At 43.7% G+C, this 13,025-nt stretch overlaps 1 protein-coding gene across 1 annotated transcript in view; it reads left to right on the top strand.

Moving 5' to 3' along the window:
* PKD1L3 (polycystin 1 like 3, transient receptor potential channel interacting) overlaps window positions 1–13,025 on the top strand; it is a 192,975-nt gene that overhangs the window by 69,555 nt on the left and 110,395 nt on the right. Inside the window, exons 15-16 of the mRNA XM_033941262.1 lie at window positions 11,792–11,964; window positions 12,070–12,296. Of these exons, the coding sequence (XP_033797153.1) occupies window positions 11,792–11,964; window positions 12,070–12,296 (400 nt within the window). The remainder of the gene's footprint in view (window positions 1–11,791; window positions 11,965–12,069; window positions 12,297–13,025) is intronic.

Raw genomic sequence — 13,025 nt, 5'->3', positions numbered from 1 at the left:
TTTTAAAGTTGGGCTCTTATTGGAGTTAAGTTCTTGCTTTAGGTATCCAGAGCATGCGGAATATTGTTTGCTTAATTTATACCTCAAGTACCTAAACTGGTCTCTTCTGTTTTTGTGGCTGCCCGATTGGTCCTGGCCTGAGAGTGAAGGAGGCCATCTATTCCTGCTCTGGAGGCTATTTGTCGCAAATTGAACTAAATATTTTTGATGACTAAATTGACTGCCTTGAAATCGAATTCTCTGACCCCTTTTTATTACATTACATTACATAAGAACATAAGAATTGCCGCTGTTGGATCAGACCGTGGTCCATCATGCCCAGCAGTCCGCTCATGCGGCGACCCTCTGGTCAAAGACCAGCGCCCTAACTGAGAGTAGTCCTACCAGCGTACGTCCTTGTTCAGTAGGAACTTGTCTAACTTTGTCTTGCATCCTTGGAGGGTGTTTTCCCTTATGACAGACTCCGGAAGAGTGTTCCAGTTTTCTACCACTCTCTGGGTGAAGAAGAACTTCCTTACGTTTGTAAGGAATCTATCCCCTTTTTAACTTCAGAGAGTGTCCTCTCGTTCTCTCTACCTTGGAGAGGGTGAACAACCTGTCCTTATCTACTAAGTCTATTCCCTTCATTATCTTGAATGTTTCGATCATGTCCCCTCTCAATCTCCTCTGTTCAAGGAAGAGGCCCAGTTTCTTTAATCTCTCACTGTACATCCTCCAACCCTTTAACCATCTTAGTCGCTCTTCTCTGACCCCTTTCGAGTAGTACTGTGTCCTTCTTCATGTATGGTGACCAGTGCTGGTTGCAGTACTCCAGGTGAGAGCATACCATGGCCCTGTACAGTGGCATGATATAACCTTCTCTGATCTGTTCGTGGTCCCCTTCTTTATCATTCCTAGCATTCTGTTCGCCCTTTTTGCTGCTGCTGCACATTGCATGGACGGCTTCATCAACTTGTTGATCAGAACTCACAAGTCCCTTTCCTGGGAGGTCTCTCCAAGTACCGCCCCGGACATCCTGTATTTGTGCATGAGATTTTTATTACCAACGTGCATCACTTTGCATTTATCCACATTGAACCTCATCTGCCATGTCGATGCCCATTCCTCGAGCCTGATTATGTCACGTTGTAGATCTTCGCAATCCCCCTACGTCTTCACTACTCTGAATAACTTCGTATCATCTGCAAATTTTATCACCTCGCTCATCATACCTATGTCCAGATCGTTTATGAAGATGTTGAAGAGCACGGGTCCAAGCACCGAGCCCTGCGACATCCCACTGGTGACGCTTTTCCAGTCCGAGTATTGTCCATTTACCCCCACTCTCTGTTTCCTATGCTCCAGCCAGTTTTTAATCCACATGAGTATTTCACCCTCGATTCCATGGCTCGCAATTTTCCAAAGTAGTCGTTCATGTGGAACCTTGTCAAACGCCTTCTGAAAATCCAGATATACAATATCGACCGGTTCGCCATTATCTATCTGCCTGTTCACTCCCTTGAAGAAATGCAGCAAGTTTGTCAAACAAGATCTGCCTTTGCTGAAACAGTGCTTGCTGGTCCTCATCAGACCGTGTCCATCAAGGTGATCAATGATGCGGTCCTTTATCAGCGCCTTTACCATCTTTCCCGGTACCGAGGTTGGACTCATCGGTCTGTAGTTTCCTGGGTCTCCCCTCGAACCTTTTTTGAAGATCGGCGTAACATTCGCCACCTTCCAGTCCTCCGGAATCTTTCCTGTTTTGATCGACAGATTGGCTATTAGTTGAAGCAGTTCAGCTATGGTTCCTTTCAGTTCCTTGATGACCTTCGGATGGATGCCATCCGGTCCTGGGAATTTATCGCTCTTGAGTCTATCAAACTGCCTGCATATCTCTTCTAAACTGACCGTCACCCCTGTCAGTTTCCCGTTTTCACTTCCAGCATATAGCCTGATGGGTTCTGGTATGCTGTGTATATCCTCTTCGGTAAATACAGACGAAAAAAACGTGTTCAGTCTATCGGCTATTGCCTTGTCCTCCTTTGGCGCTCGCTTTATTCCTTGGTCATCCAACGGTCCCACCGCTTCCTTCGCGGGTTGTTTCCCTTTAATATATCGAACGGCTTGAAGTTTTTTGCCTCCTTGGCTATTTTTTTCTTCGTAGTCTCTTTTGGTCCCTTTCACTGCCTTATGGCACCTACGTTGATGCTATTTGTACTTATTCCAGTTTTTGTCCGTTTTTGATCTTTTCCATTTTATAAACGAGGTTTTTTTGTCTCTGATCGCTTCCTTAACCTCTACAGTGAGCCACGCCAGGTCTTTATTCATTTTCCTCTTTGATCCCTTGTTGATACGCGGTATATATAGATTTTGTGCCTCGGTGACTGTATCCTTAAAAAGAGACCAAGCTTGCTCTAGCATCTTTACAGTGTTTATCTTCTTCTTAATCTTCTTACCCACCATGCGTTTCATCCCTTCATAATTCCCTTTTCGGAAGTTTAGCACCGTGGCCGTCGTTATGGACCGATGTTTTGCCCCTGTGTCCAGGTTGAAGCGGATCATATTGTGATCGCTGTTTCCCAGCGTCCCTTCTACTTCTACATCCTGTGCTGGTTCTCGCAGCCCATTTAGAATTAAGTCCAGAATTGCGTTTCCTCTCGTGTTTTCCTTGACAAGTTGTTCCAGTAAGCAGTCGCCTACAGTTTCCAGGAACTTGGTCTCTCTAGCACAGCCGGAGGTGCCGAGGTTACTAATGTAATTACATTATATTAGTGATTTTATTCCGCCTTTACCTTGCGGTTCAAGGCGGATTACATAAGAATTGTTATGATCTTAAGAAGTATATATTGATAAGATATTAAGAAGTACTTAAGGAATAGTTTGAACATTTTCTAATTTGCTAAGGAGTAGTTGGTAATACAAGAGGAATTCGGAACATTATTGGTTGTGTTATATTGCTTTTATCTATTTTTTGAAGAGTAGGGTTTTTGAAGGTTTTGTAGTTTGTGGGCGAAGTCAGCAGATGAGTTGTCGGTCCAGTTTCGCTGCTCTGGTGGCCAGTAGGTTGACATACATTTTTCTTCGTTTGACATTTTTGGTTGGCAGGTGTGAGAATATTGTGTGGGTTCTCCTGTATCTGTTTGAGGTGGAATGAGTTAGTCGATTGTTCCAGTAGGTAGGGCTGTTTCCATTTATAGATTTGAATAGTAGGCAATGGAATTTGAAGTGTACTCTGTCTTGTATTGGGAGCCAGTGTGAGTCATGGTATGCTTCTGTGATGTTATCGTATTTTTTCAACGAATAGATAAGTCGTAGGGCTGTGTTTTGTATTGTTTGAAGTTGTTTCATCATTGTTGCTGGACAGGGGAGATATAGTATGTTGCAGTAGTCTATTAGGCCTAGGATTAGTGATTGAACCACGAGTTGGAATTGTTTTCTGTCGAAGAATTTTCAAACTTGTCTTAGGTTTCTCATAGTGGCGAATGATGTTTTTATTATTTTGTTGTTTTGTGGTTGCATGGTACAGCCTCTGTCTATCAGCATTCCGAGGAGTTTTAGTATGGGTTGAATGGGGTATGAGATCGAGTTTATTACTAGGTTAGCCAAGTTTGGGGTTTTACTGTTTTCAAGGAGGATGAAGTTTGTTTTGTCCAGGTTATGTTTTAGTTTGTGTTCTTTCATCCATGTTGCTACTGTTTCAAGTGTTCCGTGTTTTGTGCCTATCATGGAGGGCTCAAGTTAGTCGAAGGGGAGGAGTATGGTGATATCATCTGCGTAGCTGTAGGAGGTAATGCCTAGTTTGTCTAGGTAGGAGCTTAGGGAGGCAATGTATAGGTTGAAGAGTGTGGGAGACAGGGGTGATCCTTGTGGCACTCCAAATGGGTTGGACCATGGTATGGATTTTTCTTTGTTTGTTTTGACTCTAAGTTTTGGATTGTAGGAATCCTTTAAACCATGTTAGCACTTTTCCTGTAATTCCTATTGAGTCTAGAGTTTGTAAGAGGATGTCATGGTCTACTAGATCAAAAGCTGCGGAGAGGTCTAGTTGTATGATCATCATTTTCTTGCCTGTGCAGAGGTGTTGTCTCACGATGTACGCCTGAAGCAATCGGACGGTACGCCTGAAGCAATCGGACGGTAACTTTGCGGAATCAGATTCTGAGAAGGCAGAACTACTAAACAAATACTTCTGTTCAGTGTTCACCCGCGAAGCGCCGGGAGCTGGTCCACAGCTGCAGACAGGAGATAACCAGAAAGACCCGTTTCAAGATTTTGAATTTACGCCCAGTAGCGTCTATGACGAACTATCAAGACTCAAGGTAAACAAAGCCATGGGACCGGATAACCTACACCCCAGAATGCTCAGGGAGTTAAGGGAAGTCCTGGCAGAACCATTATCTGTTCTTTTCAATCTTTCCCTAAGCACAGGAAGGGTCCCCTTGGACTGGAAAACCGCCAACGTAATCCCACTCCACAAAAAGGGCTGCAGGACAGAGACAGCAAACTACAGACCAGTGAGTCTCACGTCTATAGTGTGTAAACTCATGGAAACACTGATCAAACAGAATCTTGACACAATCCTAGACGAAGAAAAACTGCGTGATCCACACCAACATGGGTTCACCCAGGGCAGATCCTGCCAATCTAATCTGATTAGCTTTTTTGACTGGGTTACTAGACAACTGGACGCCGGAGAGTCACTGGACGTGGTATATTTGGACTTCAGTAAAGCATTTGATAGCGTCCCTCATCGAAGATTACTGAACAAGCTGAAATCGATAGGATTAGGAGACACTCTAACTACATGGGTTGGGGATTGGCTGAGCGGTAGACTTCAGAAGGTGGTGGTGAACGGTCCCCATCCGAAGCATCAGACGTGATCAGTGGAGTGCCGCAGGGCTCGGTCCTGGGCCCGATTCTATTTAACTTATTCATAAGAGATATGACGCAAGGACTTAGAGGAAGGGTATCACTGTTCGCCGACGACGCCAAACTTTGCAACATAGTAGGCAAAAGCTTATTACCTGATAATATGACACACGACCTACTGTTGCTGGAACAATGGTCAACTACTTGGCAGCTAGGCTTCAATGCTAAAAAATGCAAGATAATGCATCTGGGTAAGAGAAACCCGCGTAGAACTTATGTACTAAATGGTGAGACCTTGGTTAGGACCACGGCGGAACGCGACCTAGGGGTGATCATTAGTGAGGACATGAAGGTTGCCAATCAAGTGGAGAAGGCTTCCTCCAGGGCAAGACAAATGATGGGGTGTATCCGCAGAGGTTTCGTCAGCAGGAGACCTGAAGTTATGATGCCGTTGTACAGAGCCATGGTGAGGCCTCACTTGGAGTACTGTGTTCAGTTTTGGAGACCACACTACCGAAAGGACGTGCTGAAGATCGAGTCGGTTCAGCAAACGGCCACCAGGATGGTCTTTGGGCTCAAGGATCTCACGTATGAAGAAAGATTAAAAAAATTGCGGCTGTACTCACTTGAGGAAAGAAGAGAACGGGGAGATATGATTGAAACATATAAGTACATCACGGGACACATCGAGTCAGAAGATGATATCTTCTGGCTCATGGGACCCTCGACCACCAGAGGGCATCTGCTGAAAATCAGGGGAGGGAAGTTTCATGGCGACTCCAGGAAGTACTTCTTCACCGAAAGAGTAGTGGATCATTGGAACAGACTCCCACTCCAGGTGATAAAGGCCAGCAGCGTGACGGATTTTAAGAGAAAATGGGATACTCACGTGGAATCTTTAAGGGAGTAAATTCAGGGGAGGGGATACTTGCAATGGGCAGACTTGGTGGGCTATAGCCCTTTTCTGCTGCTTTTTTCTATGTTTCTATGTTTCTATGATGTCCATGAGTGTTCCTAGTAGGGTCTCAGTGCTGTAGTTGGTTCTGAAGCCAGACTGTATGGGGTGGAGTAAGATGTGGTTTTCTAGGTATAGTTTAGGGCTTTAGCTACTAGGCCTTCCATTAGTTTGACATAAAGTGGGATTGAGGCTATGGGCCTGTAGTTGAATGGTTGGTCCGTTGCTCCTTTGGGGTCTTTTAGGATTGGAGTTATGATGATTTCGCTGAGGTTTTGTGGGAACTGGCCATCTGTAAGTAGGGTTTGTATCCATTGTAGGAGCAGAGTGCAGAATAGCGTACTGGAGGTTTTCAATAGGTATGGTGACCAGTGGTTAAGTTCACTGGCTGCGTGACTGTATTTGTTATATAGTTTGTTGAAGTCTGACCATTGTATAGGTGAGAAGTGGGGCCAGGTTCTGTCTGCTGCTATCGATTCTTTTTCTGTGGGGGAAGTTGAGATTTCTTCTAGGTGAGTAGGTGTTCCATTAAATGTGGCTATGATATTTGTGATCTTATTTTTGAAGAATGTGGCTAATAAGGTGGCTGAGGGAGGGGGTAGTTGTTATTGGTTAGATATGGTGTGGTATCTGTGATTCTTTTAGTAACTGGAATAGCTTTTTTGTGTCTTGGGATCCTCCTATTTGCTTTGTGTATTATGTCTTTCTATTTTCTTTTAGCTTTTGTTTGTATTTTTGGTGTAGTGTTCTCCATGCTGTTTTTTGTGGAATCTTGTCTACTTTTTCTCCATTTTTTTTCTAGTTGTCTGCATTGTCTTTTGAGTTGCAGTTGTTCATTGTCGAACCATTTGTCTGATTTTCTATGGATTCTGGTTTTGGATGGTTCTGGGGCTAGCTCATCTAGGGTTGCTGTACTTAGAAGGCTCCATTGTGAGATGAAGTCTTTGGGGTTGTAGTCTTGGATTATGGTGTCTGTTTTTGTCCAGAATTTGGTGGGGTTGATGTGTGGACATGAGTTGTAAGTTATTTTTTATGTAATTGGTTTGCTGTTGTTTTTGGTCCAGTTGATTTTGAAGGAGTACGTATAATGGTCAGACCATAGGGATCGGTACCAGTATCCATTTGATGTGTGGATTTCTGGTTGAGTGGGCTGTTGGGACATGTAGGCTGCAATGGCGAGTTGGTGTCTTTTTTCATGTGTGGTTTGAGGGTCTAGTAGCTTGTATGTTAGGGCCTCGAGGTCTAGAGAAATGCAAGGTCATGCATGTAGGGAAAAAGAACCCGATGTTCAGCTACAAAATGGGGGGAACACTGCTAGGGGTGAGTAACCTTGAAAGGGACCTGGGGGTGATGGTCGACACATCACTGAAACCATCGGCGCAATGTGCGACAGCCTCAAAGAAAGCAAACAGAATGCTGGGCATCATCAAAAAAGGTATTACAACCAGGACGAAGGAAGTCATCATGCCGCTATATCGCGCAATGGTGCGCCCGCATCTGGAGTACTGTGTTCAATACTGGTCACCGTACCTCAAGAAGGACATGGTGATACTCGAGGGAGTGCAGAGGAGGGCAACTAAACTAATAAATGGTATGGAAAATTTTTCATACGCTGACAGGTTAAAAATGCTGGGGCTGTTCTCCCTGGAGAAGAGGAGACTTAGAGGGGACATGATAGAAACCTTCAAAATCCTTAAGGGCATAGAGAAAGTGAATAAGGACAGATTTTTCAAACTGTGGGGAGCCACAAGCACTAGAGGTCACTCGGAGAAATTGAAAGGGGACAGGTTTAGAACAAATGCTAGGAAGTTCTTTTTTACCCAGAGGGTGGTGGACACATGGAACGCGCTTCCAGAGAATGTGATAGGCCAGAACTCTGTACAGGGGTTCAAGGAGGGTTTGGATAGGTTCCTGGAGGATAAGGGGATAGAGGGGTACAGATATAACTTGAGGTAGGTTATAGAAGTAGGCAGAAACCACTTCACAGGTCGCGGACCTGATGGGCCGCCGCGGGAGCGGACCGCTGGGCGAGATGGACCTCAGTCTGACCCAGTGGAGGCAACTTCTTCTGTTCTTATGAGGCATGCTAGTAAGTTTTCAACTTGTTTGTGTGATTGGTTTTCGAGGTGGAGGTTGAGGTCTCCTAGAATTAAGTTGTAGGTTGTCGTTAGTGAGTTTCAGTAAATGAAATCTTCGAATTTTGGTTTTGCTGTGTTCCAGTTTCCTGGAGTTATGTAGCAGAGCATGCATATTAGTGTTCCTTTGAGTGATGTGCTTGAGAGTTGACAGGCTAGTAGATCCATGTATGGGGTGGTTGTTTTGTCTTGTATTTTCAGGTCTAAGGTGGTTTTGGCTATGATGGCGATTCCTCCTCTTTTGTTTTCTCTGCAGACCACTATTATTTTGTATCCCTTTGGGCAAACTTCCGTTATTCTGGGGTCTAAATCTGAAGTAAGCCAAGTTTCTATGAGGAAAAGGCAATCTATGTTTTCTTCTTCTATCCAGTTCTTTATGTGTTCTGTCTTGGGGCCTATGGCTCTGATGTTCACGTATGCACATGTGAGAGTGGTGTAGTCTGTTTGTGTGATTTGAGTTATTTTCAGGTAGATGAGTGATCTTTGGTGCAGTTGCGTTTTGGTCTTGCAAGGGTTAGTCGGTCTTCTTTTTGTAGTTTGTGTGGTGGATAGGTAGGTGTAGGTCTGATAGTTTGTGATTTTATCTATTGAGAGCCATCTGGTAGATTGGGTTATTCCCTTGGAGTTAGATATAGTTGGTTTTAGGGAGATGTTGTTTGCTGTTGTTGCTGGTTAGGAGTAGGGTAATCAGTAGGATAGCTTGATATTTTTTGTGGGGTAGTTTTCATTTTGGTGCAGAAAGTGGTGGGTATTGTAGTTGAGGGAGGTGGTTGGGAAGTTATTTTCCTTCCTTGGCTTGTTGAGAGTCTTTTCTGGTGTTGGAGCGGTTGTTTTGTGGTATTGTAGGTGGCTAGTGTTGGAGTGTGTCTTCGTATTTACAAAGAACACATATAAACAATACTAATGTTAATACTGACTTACAAGAGACACCAGGAGAAAAGGGAGAGAACTACAATTTTTAAAAGCAAAGAAACATGCAAGGTAAACACATTAAGGGAGGGAAGGGTTTTTAACCTTATAAGACTAATTTCTGGTATTCTAAAGTTGGGCTCTTATTGGAGTTAAGTTCTTGCTTTAGTCTTTCAAATTACTGGGGTGAAGTATCCAGAGCATGCGGAATATTGTTTGCTTAATTTATGCCTCAAGTACATAAACTGGTCTCCTCTGTTTTTGTGGCTGCCCGATTGGTCCTGGCCCGGGAGTGAAGTAGGCCGTCTATTCCTGCTCCGGAGGCTATTTGTCGCAAATTGGACTAAATATTTTTTTTTTAAAATTCTTTATTCAGTTTTAACTCTTGCAACAAATTTGTCGCAAATTGGACTAAATGTTTTTGATAACTAAATTGACTGCCTTGAAATCGAATTCTCTGACCCCTTTTTATAAGATCTGGGATCCCTCTCTTGCTTGGAAGGAAACTCACATGTAGTTCATGGCTGTATCTTGGAATGCTCTCTTGCTGTTGGTGGGGGGGGGGGGGGGGATTTATTGGGAGTGAGCGTGGGGGTGAGATTGGTATTGCAACTATTTTATTATGATTATTGCTTATATGGTGGCAGTTTTTATGTTGCGTTGTTCTGTATCTTATGACTTTGTGGAATTGTTGCTTAAACTGTTTCCTTTTGTGAAAATCTTTAATAAATAATATTTAAACCTCACTGTTCATGATCACTGATTAGAAATCTTAGTGTAAACCGCATTGAATCCTTGTCAGAACTTGAAAATGTATGATATAGTTCTTTCTTATCTCTGTATTCTACATTCTTGTCTGGAATTAAAGGATTCACTTCCCTCATCTCCTTTGCATTCTCCTTCATTGAATCAGTGCTTGAGAGAAACTGTTTGACACACAAGGGTGCCAAGCCCTACCATCCAAATAACTACAGTGCTACCACTCCCAGCTGTTTCCTTCCTGCTTCAAACATGCCGGGGCTGAATATTCAGTGGTAGCCACTAGCCAGATACTGCCATGGAAAATCCGGATAGTTTTAATCCAAAATGGCTGACATTTAAGGGAAAAAAACACATGGTCATGGTCTCAATATCAGGGATTAATTGAATTGAAAACATTTATAACTCACCGTTCCAAATGTTCAAAGAGGCTGTGAGGGAGTAAGGGTTCTCCCTTACTGGTCAGCAGGGGACACTCACCCAATAGTAAGTCACTGTAGTGGAGGAAGGGCAATGGACAATCCTTCCGAGTCACAGGGGCAGATCTCAGGTAGGGAGAAGTGTAAATGCCCCAGAGTGCAGTGAGTGAGAGAGTGTAGGAATGCCACAAAGGAAACACAAACACTCATGCTTAGAGTTGAGAGGAGGCGCTCCAAATGAATGGTCTCTCCCTCTTTTTATTGAGAATCATATCTCCATTAATTACTTAGTTAATGCTCTACAAGGTTATAATTTCATAATGCATTTACAGTGAGGATTAAACCATTGTTTAACTATATCATGTGTGTCTCAAAGCTACTATCTCATGTGACATATGAATACATAATAACAGTTATAATAAAGTGATTCCCAATGTGTACCTTTCTGATATGTCTCAAATCTTACTATGGCATGAGACAGTCCAAAGGTTATAATGCATGCTTCTTAAGCTCTCTTGATTAGCCTTGCTCAGGCAAAGTCTGATTGTTGCCCATATAAGGGATGCTTAAACAAGACAAGAGATAAAGGGTAAATATATGTCTGGTTAATATGTGGCAAGAGTCAAGGAGGGGGGAATGCCTCAGCCTTCTGCTCAAGGTGCAACCCTTGTCCTTGCTTAGAATGTATACGTGGCAGGAGGGAGAGGAAATGAGAAACAGGGCCTCAGAACCAAATCCAGGCCTGGATTCACACACAGGCCTGGAACCGCACACAGGGCCTAGGTCGGTGTGCCGACCCAGCCTGCGTTCAGAACCGCCTGCGTGTTAACCCTGCCTGTGTTCTGATGCCCTGGATCAGAACTTATCAGATCTCCATCCCTACAAGAGAGAGGCATCTAACTTTCTCTAGCCATGGGCTTAGAAAGAGCCCTGGGAAGCAGAGAAGCAGAATGGCTCAAAAGAGTGAAAGGAGTGTTCTTTGCATGCTTGAGGTAAGCCACTGAAATACTGAAGTTGTGGACTTTTATTCCAGGTCTGGCTAGAGCTATACCATGGGCTAGATGGACTGTGCTAAACTTGTGTTTGAGGCAGTTGAAGAACAAGTGTGGTAACACAGAAGTTGACTTTATTTCTGTTCCTTGAAAAGTATAACTTGCTTCCTGAACCTGTGAAGTGCAGGATCAGACTGAAGTGGAAAATAAAACATCTTTTAGTGTAGCAGGTTTCTGAGTCTTGCCGGAAACCTGCTACAACATGACATAAAATGTATTTTGTTCATATGCAAAATGTGTCCTGACTCTGTATGTTCAGACCTCTCCTGGAAATCCTACCCAGTCTTGTTATAGAGGCTTACTGTAAGATACATACAATTCAAGAAAAGCATTCACCAATCACATAAACAATAATACAACACACTTTATCAACATAACATTATCAAAAATATTCTGCCAGTTTGTATACATCCACTCCAAAACTGCCTGAAGAACTGCTAGTCAGAAAACAAACCTGATGGGCTGAGATGATTTAGATGAGCTGGAGTGAGCTTCAGCGGAAACTCCAGTAGATGCACAACACCTGGCCCAGAAATATCTAAGAAAAAGAACAATTTCAATTAAACTATAGAGAGTGTATGTTTGGGCAGACTGGATGGCCCATTCAGGTCTTTATCTGCCATCATTTACTATTTTACTATGAAATGTCTTGGACCGTTTCCTAAATGCTTCATCTGAATTGCAGAATCTTTGGTGTGCATTTTTGTCTTTCAGGCATGTGCTCTCAAGGACAGTCGAAAGACTCTTTAAAGATCATCTCTGGTTTTCAGTCCTGAATCGATGCCCCTGGAGCCCCTTCACACGAGTTCAGCGCATCTCCTGCTGTCTGACCCTCTTCATATGCAACATGGTCATTAACCTTATGTTCTGGGATGACACCTCAAATAGCCACCAGCTGGGTAAGAGCCTCTTTCCATGATTTTGTCTTTCATTGGTCACCTAGGATGTTGTGATGCTGAGTGACTGATACGATGGGGGCTTTTCCTAACCAGCTACTTTTTCATCTCCTTACTTAGGTCAATTTTGGGTGACTGTATCGCACTTCAAAATCAGCATACAAACTACATTGATCCTGTTCCCTGCAAACCTGCTGATTGTTCAGATATTTCACCTGATCCAAGCCAGGCTTCAGGAAGGATGGCAGCTGCCCAGCAAGCCTCGGGTTTCGCAGTGCTCTTCACTGCTTTCAGACCCGGATGCCAGAGCAGAATTAATCGAGGTAAAGTGGGTGTTAAGAGCCTGCACTAATCAAGTGGATTAGAATATGAATTTTTTTCCAATGGGCCTTCTTGGCAATGGACGTAGCATACGAGACAGATTAAAGCCTCCACAAACATGACCTGCCCTACATTGAGATTGAAGTCATCCTCATCAAAAAGGACTCACATTCGAATTTTCTAGGTTAAGAGTAGTAGCCTCAGGTAGGAAGTCCAGATTAGAGCAAGGGTCCCCAAAGTCCCTCCTTGAGGGCCGAATCCAGTCGGGTTTTCAGGATTTCCCCAATGAATATGCATGAGATCTATGTGCATGCACTGCTTTCAATGCATATTCATTGGGAAATCCTGAAAACCCGACTGGATTCGGCTCTCAAGGAGGGACTTTGGGGACCCCTAGATTAGAAGGAGAACAGTGTCCATCTGGGGCCCCACCTTATGTTGCCAATCAAGAACCCTTTATCACTCATACTAAAACCATTGACTCTCTTTCACACTATGCTCTTGGGGGGTGGGGGTCCTACCTAAATCTGCCTACCCAGGGACCGTGAAATTTAACTATCTCGGGGGAGGGGTGGGAGAGGGGTTAGTGTTTCATAAGAAATTAGGCTTTTTTCCCACTTGCTTACCTTGATTGAATATGAGTTGCTTCTTTTTATTATAACTTCTATGCCTATAGAAACATAGAAATAGACGGCAGATAAGGGCCACGGCCCATCTAGTCTGCCCGCCCC

Source organism: Geotrypetes seraphini, chromosome 4 (assembly GCF_902459505.1).
Source record: "Geotrypetes seraphini chromosome 4, aGeoSer1.1, whole genome shotgun sequence".
NCBI lineage: Eukaryota > Metazoa > Chordata > Amphibia > Gymnophiona > Dermophiidae > Geotrypetes > Geotrypetes seraphini.
This window is presented reverse-complemented; position numbering and strand designations above follow the sequence as displayed.